General features: G+C 35.7%; 1 protein-coding gene across 1 annotated transcript in view; it reads left to right on the plus strand.

Moving 5' to 3' along the window:
• Positions 1 to 12,036, plus strand: part of LOC107085128 (phospholipase D1-like) — a 47,100-nt gene extending 35,064 nt beyond the window's left edge. Inside the window, 8 exon segments of the mRNA XM_015375300.1 lie at positions 1 to 22; positions 1,875 to 1,963; positions 2,153 to 2,266; positions 2,345 to 2,394; positions 2,491 to 2,625; positions 5,986 to 6,139; positions 8,005 to 8,122; positions 10,100 to 12,036. The exon segment at positions 1 to 22 is cut by the window's left edge and continues 18 nt beyond it. Coding sequence (XP_015230786.1) covers positions 1 to 22; positions 1,875 to 1,963; positions 2,153 to 2,266; positions 2,345 to 2,394; positions 2,491 to 2,625; positions 5,986 to 6,139; positions 8,005 to 8,122; positions 10,100 to 10,324 — 907 coding nt within the window. The 3' untranslated portion in view covers positions 10,325 to 12,036.
• The last annotated feature ends 1,587 nt before the right edge of the window (positions 12,037 to 13,623 follow it).

The following is a 13,623-nucleotide window of genomic DNA, read 5'->3' on the forward strand; positions in this document are numbered from 1 at the left end:
CAAACATTACATCTATATAGAGGTAAAGCATCTGTGTGGCTGTTATAGATTTGTTTAAGCACTTCTTTATATCTCACTATGAGTATCGACACAGAAAGGGGAGGGTTTATTGTGGGTAATTCTGTGGCTTTTTTGGGGTTTTTGCATGTTCTTTCTATTTCTATGTTCGGGTTACTGTGTGTTACATCTTCCTTCTACAAAACAAAAAAATACATTTTAGCAGTTTTAAACATAATCTGAGATACTTAACATTACATTCTAAATATTGCAATTCCTGTTTTGAGGACCTGCTGTGTACCTTGGTCAGGAGTGAAACTTAGAAATTTCTATATTACAAATTCAACACATAAAAAAAAAAATCAAAATAATTTGTACTTTACTGCAGTATGATGGTAGAGGTCTGTCAAAGCTATAAGATTCAGAAATTATGTTGTCCACTGAAAGAACAATACATGACGTTCTTGGCCATTATTTTAATAATGTGTTCTCCCGATCAGAACTTCTGGTTCCCATTACCACTGCAAGGCATTTTGCCATTACCAAATCCTAGTTTGATACCTCTTTAATGCCATTTAGAGTTGTGTTAAAAATTTTAGCAACGTGTAGAAATTTAAGTAAAGCTCTAAGCTGTCATTTATTTTTATAAGCAGAAGCATTTAGAACACAACTAGGTTATTCCTTACCAAGATCGTTAGCATGACACATAACCCATGCAATAGATTGTGTATGGTGCAAGATCTAAAGAACTTTTTGCCGCACAAGACCCTAAAAAAACATTCCTGTTTTCATAAGTCGCCAAAATGTTGCAACATTTCACCTTAGGCCAGTCAGTGTGTTTGAAGGTAAACTGTAACCTTTTAACTCCATGTTTTTTTTTTGTTTTTTTTTCAAAGTAATTGCTTGTTGCTTTAGCTTCTCATTGGTAGCTTTGCTACCTAGAGATATCTTGTAATTGCTCTATTTCTCACAGGTAACTCTTTGATCCACCCAGAGTTGAGCACTAAAACTCAGTAGCATTAAATTGCACTTCCTTGTGATGTTCAGGTCACTCCAGTACAGTGACAGATCGTTTGTCTAGGACTGTAAGACTGTAAGAAGTTTTTTTATTGTAAAGGTACCCAACACATATGGTAGCAGTTCTCAACAGTCACTTCTGGCTTTTACTGATGATATTTTTTATGCAGAACTCTGTTAAAGTGAAAAGCTAACACTATCATGACTCCTGTCTGTTTGGCCCTTGTGAAGGTTATATGTAATTTATACCCTAGATGGTGGCAAAAAAAATCTACTTAACCTACAAACAGTTTTGTCAAACAACCTTGTTGATAATTTGGATTACAGCATGCTTTAGTGGGACTGATCAAAAGCATGTTGTTAAGACAAAACTTATAATGAAAAAATAAAAATTCACTGCTTTAATTTGTCTGAACAGAGCAGATCACATGGCAAACACTGAAAGGATGCTACAGTCTGTCTTTCACTGTGAATACAGTTGCAAACCATGACAAACACTGTGGTTTTGTGAAAAATTTGATTATTCCAAAAAGCTAGGCTTCATGAGCCCAGTTTCTTTTTTTTGGGTGGGGGTTGGTGTAAAAAAAAGTTTAGCCAGTGAAAGAAATTCTGGTAAAACAACTGGATCAAAACCTCCATATATAGATATTAAATAAGCTGTAGTCAGAGTAACGGACTATAAAACATACAGTTCATATAAAATCTGAATAGCTGAAACTCTTTATGTTATTAATTTGGTGGATTTATGGCGCTACACTGGGGTATCTTATTATGCTGAAATAATTTTTTTGAGAATGTAATGTCTGGCTGAGATTTGTAAAATTATTTTCATTTGAATTGATGATTTTTTTTTATTTTAGAACCAGTTTTTCATCAGCTGTGCAGACAACAGAACGGTCTACAACAAGATCGGCGATGCTATCATAGAAAGGATCATCCGGGCACACAAGTACTTCCCTTCTCTGTTGTTTAAGAAGTAGAAACAGTGTTAAAAAAAAAAGGTTTTATCCAGAATTTCCCCTTATTTTTATTTTATGCATCATAAATGTAACAAAAACTAAATATGGGCTCCTGCTTTCTTATAGCACTGCTCCCAATAAATAGTCAGTGTTTTGAGAAAATATCTTTATTTTTTTAGGGAGGGTAAAAAGTACCGAGTGTATGTGGTCACCCCTCTGCTTCCTGGCTTTGAGGGCGACATCACCACAGGTGGAGGGAACGCCATCCAGGCTGTGATGCACTTCAACTACAGGTAGTACAGCCTCATTTCTAAATGTTAATTGGTTTTGATATGAATGCATCTGAGCAATGCTGTTTTAATTTTACCCAGAACAATGATCAGAGGAGAACATTCCATTATCTCCCAATTAAAAAAGGAGAGTAAGTACATTGCAAGTTTTACTACTTTGAGATTTTAAGCTTAAACATAAGAGTTTTGTATCTTCTAACTATAATTTGTCCTTTTCTGTTTCCCAGTGGATGACCAGTGGATGAACTACATCTCCTTTGCTGGTCTGCGGACTCACGCAGAGCTGGAGGGCCGCCTTGTCACGGAGCTCATCTACGTCCACAGCAAGATGCTCATCGCTGACGACAACACAGTCATCATTGGTTAGTCTTCAGTCGCGCCTTCTGTCATTCTTACTTCCTGTGCGATTCTCATCAGCTGCTATTTGTAGGCATTCTACTTCTTCGCCTTTCCACTTAGAAATGAATGAAAGCTTGGTGTCTGGCTCCATTTACCCATCTTTCACCATGTGTACAGCCAACTAATGTGCAAACCATGCTGTGATTAAAGTGTGCCATCTGCTGGTAAAAAAAAGCACATGTCAACAGGGAATGACGTGAACCAACAGCACATACAGTAGAGTAAGAACTTTGCAGCTTCTAAGAATTTTGTTTTCCAGATCAATTTTTATTTTTTATTTTTAATGGTATAAAATGCATTCATTTAAATTAAACCCCTTTTACATTGAATGGAGTCAGACATATCTCCAGCTATCGGTGATCCATGAGGCAACTCATGATATCAGTAACTTTGAAAATCCCTGTTGAGCTGGAATGTAAGGACATGTTGATGTTGTTTGGCACTCTGCATATGGGTTCATGTTCCTCCCTTTTGCTTTTTGTGGTTGTCATGATATCAATGTTGTATTAACAGGTATAACATTTATACATTTCTTAAAGTGAGTGCAGTATATCATCATGATAGAGCTCACACTAATTTTCATTTGTCTTCATAATTTTCTGGAAAAAACAAAACAGAAAACATTTTGGCTAAAAAAATGCACAAATGCACTTGAAACCTTTAACAGCAACTTTTAAACAGAGCGTGGACGAAGGGAAATGGGCTTGTGCATGTTTTTGCACGTTTTTTAAAGGGCGTTCCCTATTGGGAGAGGGTATAGAATGGCGGGTCTTTTCAAATATACCTTCAAGTTCAGAAATATACACAAAAAAACAATTGGAGAAGTATCTCAGCAAAAGGTAGCCAAGGACACAGTCCAAAGCTGGCAATGAGGGATGAGCTTGTTTACAGAACAACAAATGCATAACACAATGATCAACACAAAGATGAGTATGAGCTCATAGAGCAAATATTTATATAGGGTTGTATCCAATCAGTAGGGGAATGTCAGGATACAGATTCTCTCTGTAGTTTTCTGCAGCAAGCCGTCCGTATGCAAAACACCATTCTAGTGTTCAGACTACAATATATGTTTCACCTGTGGGCAGCACTAATACCCTGATCATCAGGACCCAATTTCCCCACAAAAACTATTGTAACCCCTCAGCCTATATTTTATTTCTAATATTGCACCTATTTCAACACACAATCAATCAATTTATTTCCAATGATGGTTAACCTACCCTACAGTGATGTACTTGTCAAAACATTTTTTCATGCTGTGCTATCTGTCACACCTCTCTAGCTCTATAATCTGTAGATATTTTTCCCCAAACAGTCTTGCTTTTTTAAGCCTAACATTTCTAATGCTACACACATAGAGAAGCATTTCTAAAACACCAACTTTTCAAGTCATTATTCCAATATGAGCTTTATTTGGCTCAGATGCAAAAAAAATGGCTAACTGTTACCGCCATTAGATAAATATTGATCAAAGTTTAGACTTGGTGATTAAAGAGCGGTATTAATGACAAAAGTCTGAACACATCAGTTTGTACAGGGAAACATTTGATTTAAGAAAAACTACGACATTTATTTAACTAAGACTTATTATTTTCACAAACAACAGCAGCATTTAGCTTGGGGGATCTAGATACTGACTGTAGCTGGCCACTGTAGCCGTTGGATGAACCGCGTTGTTCATCGGTTTAATAAATCTGAGGCGCATCATGTAAAACACACATTTTGAGGGGTGATGAGAAATCCAACCTCTTCAATATTTTCTTTCTATTTCTACAGCTTGAAGTTGTTTTTACATAGTCACTCTTAGTAGCACAGGTTATCCGTTCCCTGCGTACTAATAAACTCTCACACATGAATGTATTACTTTTCTTTTAAACTGGTATTTTTTGTCAAGAACACACTGTAATATGATGGATTAGCAGAGGGCATCATTAGATGTCTTTTACAATGTAAGGAAATAAATAATAATATTTGAGATTGTTACTCAAAAAAAGCCCTTATGTTTTAAAAAAATGTTTGCTCCTCAGCTTTGAAAGGCTAAAAACTGACAGTGACTTATTTAAGGTTTAGACCAGGTATTTCTGTATGTTTGATGTGTTTAATGACTTAAAATATGTGGATTTTGCTCTTTAAAAATGTACAGTAAGGGGTGTTGATACAGTACATTATTCACTACTGTGCTGCCATTATGAACCGTTGGGTGTTACCTATTTGGTGTATTATGCATATATCTCTGCTAGTGCAAATATGGACAACACATTAAAAATCTCAGATTTTAACTGACTACACTAGAATCGTTTGTTTTATAAGTCCTACTGCAGGACTTTAAGTCCTGGCTTTAAGTCCTGTTTTTTCTTCTTCTCCTCCAATTTACCAAATTTATTCCCAGAGCTCCTGTTTGACTGGGTTAAAAAAAAACACATCATTTAATCACCCAGGCTGTGTCCGAATGTCCACCCTAATCACTATAAAGGGTACTTCAGTATATAGTGGTTAAAGCTTGTTAGATGAACGTCCAAATGTCTAGTGGATAAAAAAGTTGTGGACTCGAAATTTCAAACAATGCACCTTGAAAAGTAGCTATCATCCATGGTCACTAGACAAGTAGAAATATCCTGAAATGCTTTGCGAGGAAAGCTCGAGGGGAGGTGGAGTTACTCCACCAACGGGGAGCGAAAAGTAGTGATCATCTGTCCGAACGGTCAGTTAACTGAATTCACTATATAGTCTACTATATAGTCCCTGCTCTATATAGTGACTGGAGGATTTAGGGGTTAGGGTGGACGTTCGGACACAACCCCAGTTGCTTATACAGTAGGTGCAATTTGGAGGTAAGCATACTTCTCTCCAGCGGGGAGTCTGATTCCATGAGCAGCACAGCACACCCTTAGCCAAAGCATGGCATGTTTTTATTTTCCCTCTTACTTTTATAGCACATAGACTATTTTACATGTTAACTGGAATCTTGTCTGCTGCAGTCATGCCATTGCAGTTGCCTGTGCCCATGATCACGGAAGAGCTATCAGTGTGGGTTATAGGTTCCTTCAAAAAGCACCCAAGACATGCAAACATGATAATGAAAACCATAATAATCTCATGTTTTGTGTATGGCCTGAAAAGATGGGGAAACTCTCATGTCCCATCAAGCATAATGTTAACATGACTGCCTTCTATCTCTGAGACTTCTCTAAAATTCAATTGAAAACATCAATACTTTTTTATGTTATTAATATTGACCCAGTTTCATTTAGGGTAGCGTGGAAAAACTGAGTACACAGGAAATTAATGAAGGCCTTGTTTGTTCTTGTATTGTTCTGTAGGTTCTGCAAACATCAATGACCGAAGTATGCTGGGAAAACGTGACAGTGAAGTAGCAGTGATTGTTGAGGACTGTGAAAAAGTGGCCTCAGTGATGGATGGGCAAGAGTATCAAGCTGGCTCCTACGCACTTGAGCTACGCCTTGAATGTTTCAGGTGCTTTTGGAAAATCAATGTCTATATTAGATTAATAAAAGCCATATAATATAATTAAATTCTCTTATGATCAGAGAGATAGGCCATTTATACTGAATGTGAAAACAGTAAAAATTTCCATGTTTTTTTTTTTTGTTTTTTTGTGAAAACAGTAAAAATTTCCATGTTTTTTTTTGGCTCAGTTTATCACTTGACTTTTCACCTTACAGTCACTTTGAAAATGGCCTGCCTATTTTACAGAGTCATCAGATAGGACCATCTATCTGCTTGGTGTTTTGTCATCTTTTCATCTCATTTTGGAAGATGCAAATTTAAATAATTTAGTCCTAATGTGAAAAGCCAAACAACAGAGTCAGCATCCCTGGGTCAATCAGACCCCCCAGAGATGCTCCCAGTTTGGATCCAGCCATGCAGAGCAAAATGCTGGGCAGAGAGCAGCAGAGGCAGGAAGATTAAGAATGATTAAACAGTTCTTCTCAGGGCTTTTTTTTTTTTTTTTTTAAAGCCAGCTGCAAAACTCCAAAATGCATTCTTTACATCAACATACATTTTTCTGCCTTTCATTTTTATTTAAAAAAGCTTTGTCTCCCTCTTTGTCACAACCACATAAAGTCCGAGAATGGTTGAAATGAGCCAAATTGACATAAATTCAGATGGTTAAACTCCAGTGAATATCACTTGTTGTTCACCACGGCTTTTGTTCGCTCGCACTTACATGCCTTACCCTTATCACATCGCTAGGAATGCGTTTTGCATTGCTGCATTCCTGAACGTGCCTCTACATAAGGATAACATATAAATGGCTTGTTCCATTCAAATCATTCGTGTTTGGTGCAAATGCAACAGGAATAATGTCCAGTTAAAATACATAATAAAGTAGTCCACATCTCACTTCAAAGGAGGGATAAGATAAGAAAACAAAAACACTTTTTCACTGTTAAGGATAATTGCTAAATTAATATTTACTGTATTTTTTTTCTTTTGTGGTCTGTCTTTAAAATTTCTGGAATAGAAAAAAAAAGCTAAATGGGCAAGAAAATTGGGCAGGAAAGTATTAAATGAACCACAATGACTTGTATGTTTTTATCAGTCACACAATCCTTTCAGTTGCATCCTTCCTTACCAATGAAAAATGGCATGTCCCAACATGTTTGCTGTGACAAGTTAAAAAGATATTCAAATTTTAAAGGGATGGGAGTGAATAAAAGTTGAGTCTGAGTGGGTTTAACGATACCAAACTAAGATAACATCTTGCAGACCTATTATTCTAGTACAAGAGGATAAATAAGGGCAGCTGCTTCTTTCCCTGATTGGACTTCAACAAAACTTTTTTGTTTTCCTTTTTTTTTTTCTTTTTTAAACTTGGTTCTGGAATTTTATTATTATGTTTAATGTGCCTTTTGGAATATAAAATTCACCAGGTCAGTATGCAGCAGCAATCGTCATGTTTCCTTTTCAAGCAGGGCTTTTTTTTCTGCTGATCATTTTATTTTATTTTATTATATTTACCTTTTGGGAACTTTTATCTTTCTATTCAAAACATCAGTTCTTACTATTTGCAATAGTAAGAACTGATATTTGTTTGTCTTAACCCTTCTTGAAATATGAAATCTTTATGGTGCTATAGGTGATGAAACAGCGTTTGTCTTACAGCACTTTTTACAGGAGGCTAATTAGAGGCTTGTAAATATCCTACAGTAGTCTTGTAGTCTGTATTGTCAGCAGGTAACAAAATGCGTTTCCAGCAATTTATCAACAGGTCCTCTTGATTGTGATCATGATCACTGATATTGAAGTGGACTAAATAAGCAATTGAAGAAATAGATTCTGTTCCGTCTCATTATCTGTTTTCTCATCCTGATCAGGACAATCCTGGGAGGACACACGGACTCAAGCATTGACCTGTCCGACCCGGTCAGCGATCGTTTCTATAAGGAGGTGTGGATGACCACGGCTGGCCGGAATGCTACCATTTATGAGAAGGTAGAGGAGATATGCGCTTCATCTAATATACAAAAAAATGCAGAAAACATTAAAATGACCATGAATTTATTCTCATCATCAAATAATACAGTTTTTTTCTGGGTACCTTCCAGATTTTTTAAAAAGGCGATGAATCTGTGACTGCGAGTCTGACGGAAAGTGTTCTGACCTTTTAATTCAGGAGGATGAGTTATGAAAATAAAGAGATTTGTGTAATTTTTACTTTGTTAGATTAAAAGTACAAGCTCTGAAAACTATTTAAATGCAAATGTTCTACATTATACAAGCACATACAGTGCTTTGAAAATAATTCATGCCTTCATTTTTTACCACATTTTGACCTTACAACCACAAAATTTACTGTTAATTAATTCAATTCAGTTTATTTATATAGCGCCAATTCACAATACACGTCATCTAAAGGCACTTTACAGTTCAACCAGATCATACAGTCATACATAAATTAATGGATCAGACAACCTTTAGCAGCACATTTTTATTTAGCGATAGGAAAAAATTATCGTTATGTTTTATTACTCACACATTACATATAAATGCACAGTTTAGTTATGTGCCACACATTATTCATATTGCATGATTGTGGAAGTAATGAATTAATGGTTTTTATTTGTTGCAGTTTATAAAAAAAAATGGAGAAAAAGAATTTTACTTTGTAAAACTCCCTTATACTGCAATTCAGTTCAGTTCAGTTTATTCGAACAACAAAACAATATAAGATGTGTAAATACAACACAACACAATGAATACATAAACCATAATAAATTGTTCGAAAAGGACAAAATTGTTTTGGAGAGCATCTGTATCGGCTATTAACATAAAGAAACTAAAACATTTCCATATTCATCGGTAAAATAGCCCAAGTTTAGTTAGAATGAACTCTCCAAAGATCCTCTGTTTGATTTTTGTCTGGATATTGACTGGACTTTACCTGAACCATTCCGTTAGAGCCTTAAGTTTATGTTTAAGATTTTTGTCCTATTGGATAACGAACCTCCCTCTACTCTGGTATTTATCCTTATTAAGCCTTTGTAATCTTCTTCTAGATCAGTTAGCCTCACTCAATTTTCCAATAACTTTTACCTGCATTTTTTCTCACAGCTGAACATTTTTTTTCCCAAAGCACCTTGCTTCCAACATCATGTTTCACCATACGAGTGGTGTGTTTAGGGCATTGTAAATTGCTATTTTCGCCCACACATTGTTTCATCTTTTTTGCTTTTAATGACTGTAGCCGTAACTTTCACATGTTTGCTGTAACTTCTGCAGTACATAGCTTTCCCCCTGTCATGGTTTTGATCCATTAAGGCTCAATTTCTCAAACAAGTTCCCAATAATTTTACCCTGGGTGCCATTCCGAACTTAGTCCCGCCCACAACGTTTGATCGGGAAGTTCATATTCTGACTAGAATTGAGTAGGACTACATCAGCCTACAATAATTTGCCCTTTAAAGCATATTTCTCCACACCAGTGGTGCATCGATGTGGCTCCTCCGGTTATGAGCTACTTGACTGCTTCTCTGGTTCTTGTTTAAAGGAAAGCAGGATGGATGCAAATAAATGTAATAGTTTTCAGATTTTAAAGTAAAAACCCTTAAATCTTATTTTTTTTCATTTCACAATAAACCACTACTTTGTATCACATGTAATAAAAAAAACAAAAAAAAACAAAAATGGAAGTTTGTGGCTTTAACTTAATAAAATGACAAAAAAGCAGGTGGAGCAATAATTTCAGGGAGGAGCTATAATTATGCCCAAATTAAACCTACCGTATAGAAGTGTCATCTGTTTATGGAAAAAAAACGTTGCCTATGCTAAAGTATGCTGGGTTATCAGTGGAAAAGTGTTTTTATTTTTCAAACTTTTTCTTGTTTTTAAAGCTCTGGGTTTACCTAGGGTAACCTTAAGAGCTACACACATGGCTGTGAAACTAAATGACTTCCTCCTGACTTTTCCCAGGTTTTCCGTTGCCTTCCCTCTTCCCTGGTGAGAAACATGTCTGAGCTGGAGCAGTTCCAGTCCAAACCAGGACTGGCCCAGACTGACAAGACCCGGGCTCAGGAGGAACTGCGCAAAATCCGAGGCTTCCTGGTCCAGTTTCCCCTGGACTTCTTGTCTGAACATAACTTGATGCCTTCTGTCGGGACAAAGGAGGCCATGGTCCCAACCGAGATCTGGACATAAGGAGCGATGACCAAAACTGGACCTGCAACATCTGGCTTGTGGTTTTATGTTGCCGCCAGACACAGAGGAATCTCTGTTTATACTTCGCAACACTAAATTACATAAAGAGACTGCAAATCAGGTGAACCTTGTGGATGTACAGAATGAAGAACAAATAGACTATAATAACAGAATTGTTTTAAAGTGTGGAAGATTTTTGGCTTTCAGGATCATCTCCAATTTTTAAGTTGTGATTTTGAAGTCACAGCAAATATTACTAAGGGTCCACTGTGAGGCCAGGAAGACATGTCAATGGTAACATACATTACGTTCTCTTTGTGAGATGTTACTTCTCTACCTGCTTTTTTATTTCAAAGCTGAGCACCTATAGGCCTTCAGCTGTGCTCATTTCAAACAGATTTTTCTAAAGGGCATCAGGTCTCACCAAAAATGATCTAAAAAATCTTCGTCTAGAATATGCCTGTCGGTTTTATTTAATGATGGAGAATGGTTTGCTTGCTAACAAATCATGTCAAAAATGCACAACTGGCATTGCTGCATAACAGATTACAGAGCGGATCTAAAAAAGAGACTTTTAGGGCCTCATGAAAACTCCTTAACGACAGCTTTGTTTTCAGAGTTAGAATTCCTACAACTTTATATTTCTGTTTACTCACCAGATTTCAAGTCGTAGGATCAAAATAGGATCAGATGGATGAGACAATCAGGCTTTACAATTAAAGGAACTATTTTTCTTTTTCCCAGCAGGTGGTGCTAGCTTCTAGAAACAGCAACAATGGAGAGGCTTTCTTGTTTTTTTGTTTGTAAAGTTTTAAGTTGTTTAAAATATATATTGCTGTTTACTTTACCTGATCTTAGAAGCAAAAATATCATGTACATTTCAGAATTCCTAATTCCAAACAGTATGCATGTAATATGATGATAACCAGCTTTTCGAGATGGTACAGTTTGATTTATGATTTCCTTGTTTCATGGACATGCATGCATGTATGCATGACAACTGATTTATCCCATTTTGAAATATCCATCACATCATCTTCCCTTGAATGTGAATCTAGAACGCATCTTCATGGAGTGAGCTGCAGCTTGTTCTAAATGTTGGACTTAAGGAATAATTTCGACTGAGGGTGCCAAAGAGAGATTAAAGACTTACGGAGCTGTCAGTTTGAAAAAACAAAAAAATCTAAATGAAAGATTTTATTTAGCACTCCACACCTTAAACCTGTTTAGTCACACCCAGCTTTACTTGAAAGCTGCAGGGTGTTGGACTTTTAATGGGAACTTTTGAATAAAGACTTCTTCAGTGGGACCAAAACATGTTAATTAACGGGAAACTGCTTGGAAACAGTTTTTTGTTTTGTTAGGTTTATGTAATATTTTTACTTGCTGTATTGTCCGTGCATTATTTATGAATTATGAAGCATTTAACACTCTTCATTTTTAATTAATATTTTGGTTGGGATGTTTATTTGTACTGTAATTTAACTTTAGTTGTTTGATAACTCTTTGTCTCTGCACAATCTTAAGTTGTTATTGTTGTTAACTTTTCCTTTTAAACGGTATAGTGTCGATGGCTAACAAGAAAGATGATGTTTTGGACTCCTCTTCCTTTCATCCCACAACTATTAATCATTTTAATGTTGTGATATTTGTACCCAACAGAGGCTTTTATTGTGATTATGTTCACAATAAAAATATAATTTATACCACTGACTAGGCCATTTTAATGTCTGAGGAGTTCATCTGACGTTTATAAGGCATTTTCTTTTAATATATCATTATTGCTCTAACATTTTAGTAAATAAAGTACAAAAAAGTAATCCAGGCAAAATCTAGAGGTAGTGCAGAAAAATTTTTTTTTTGATTGCTGTGCATGGTTGCACCAATGTACAGTAAAATATGAATTATAGTTCCAGCACCTTGTTGACAGAAAAATTAAGTGATCCTGAGACGATCTGCAGAGTTCCATGTAAAGTCTTCTTAAATTAAAGTGTAACAGTCTGTTCCCAGGGTATTTAACATAATAGAGACACTCTTGTTGGAGTTTACCGCTCTTCTCTGGAAGGATGACAACTTTGAATTCCTCCTAAATTCCTAACCTCTATAGCCTTGTTTTTATGGTGAGTCACCCTTTGTTTCTGGGTGTGTGATGAAGGGAAAGTGTTGACTTAAAACGACATTCAGTGTTGATTCCTGAAACACTGACAAAAATAAATGAAACCGTTTTTCTACTTCTGTTTCTTTAATAAGAGGTTCTAGGTCTTATTTATTGTGCAGTGTCATAAAATGAACCTGCTAGGATTTTATTTTCCAGACCTGCTTATTCCAGACTAATAAAGAGCATGCTCCAGAAATTCCCAAGTATTTGGGGCGAGATTAAATGCAGACAGGTGAGGAAAGTTCTTTAATTACATTCATTTTGAAACTAGTTCACATCCGTCAACCTTTGAAGTAAAGTAACCGCAAAGCCCATCTTCCTTTGAATTCTGACTAAGCTTTGCTATCACTGTGAAATCAAAACATCCCCCATGGCATGATGCTGGCACTGCTTTCGGGAAAATACTAATGTGACTAATTCTGATTCTTTTTTGACATTGACCCTCTTTTTGCCACTCGTATAAAAATAGATTTCCATTTTGCATGACTTATGCTTGATCTTTAAAGAGATGATATCTGAATATTATAGTCTGGCACATTGATTCACTTTTTCCCCAATCTTCCATCTTATATACACTTATACTGTGCATAAATCACATTCTGTGGTTTATGCACAGTATAAGTTTACTGTTTAAGATATAGTGAGTTGAGCTGGATTTTATATTAGGGGATGTGTTAAGGAAGTATAATACGAAGGTACATCACAACTTTCCGAATTTATATTGGCAGATAATTTGGTAAAACAGGAATATCTTTCCTTCTGCTTCACAATAATATTCTACATTTGTGTTAAATGGGCATATATAATCTAAATCTGTTGAGGTTTAAGGTTGCAATGAGATCAAATTAGAAAACCACCAACGGTTAAAAGTAACTGTGGAAATAAAAATTTGTTAAATGTAAATAATATCCTGTTTTTTTTTTTTTATTTTGTGAATGTAGTAAACACAACAAATAGGATCTAAACAGCAATAATAAAAAAAAAAATTTAGACAATGATAAATGAAATAATATGGATCTTTTTTGGTAGCAGAAAGCAACAGAAGTTCAGAGCTTTAAAGTAAAACATCAAATGAAACCATTTCAAGATTTAAATTGTAAACTGTCCTTAATCAAAAGCTAAAACTGGAGCAGCTGCTCTT

Source organism: Cyprinodon variegatus, unplaced genomic scaffold, assembly GCF_000732505.1.
Source record: "Cyprinodon variegatus isolate N-32 unplaced genomic scaffold, C_variegatus-1.0 Scaffold116, whole genome shotgun sequence".
Lineage (NCBI taxonomy): Eukaryota > Metazoa > Chordata > Actinopteri > Cyprinodontiformes > Cyprinodontidae > Cyprinodon > Cyprinodon variegatus.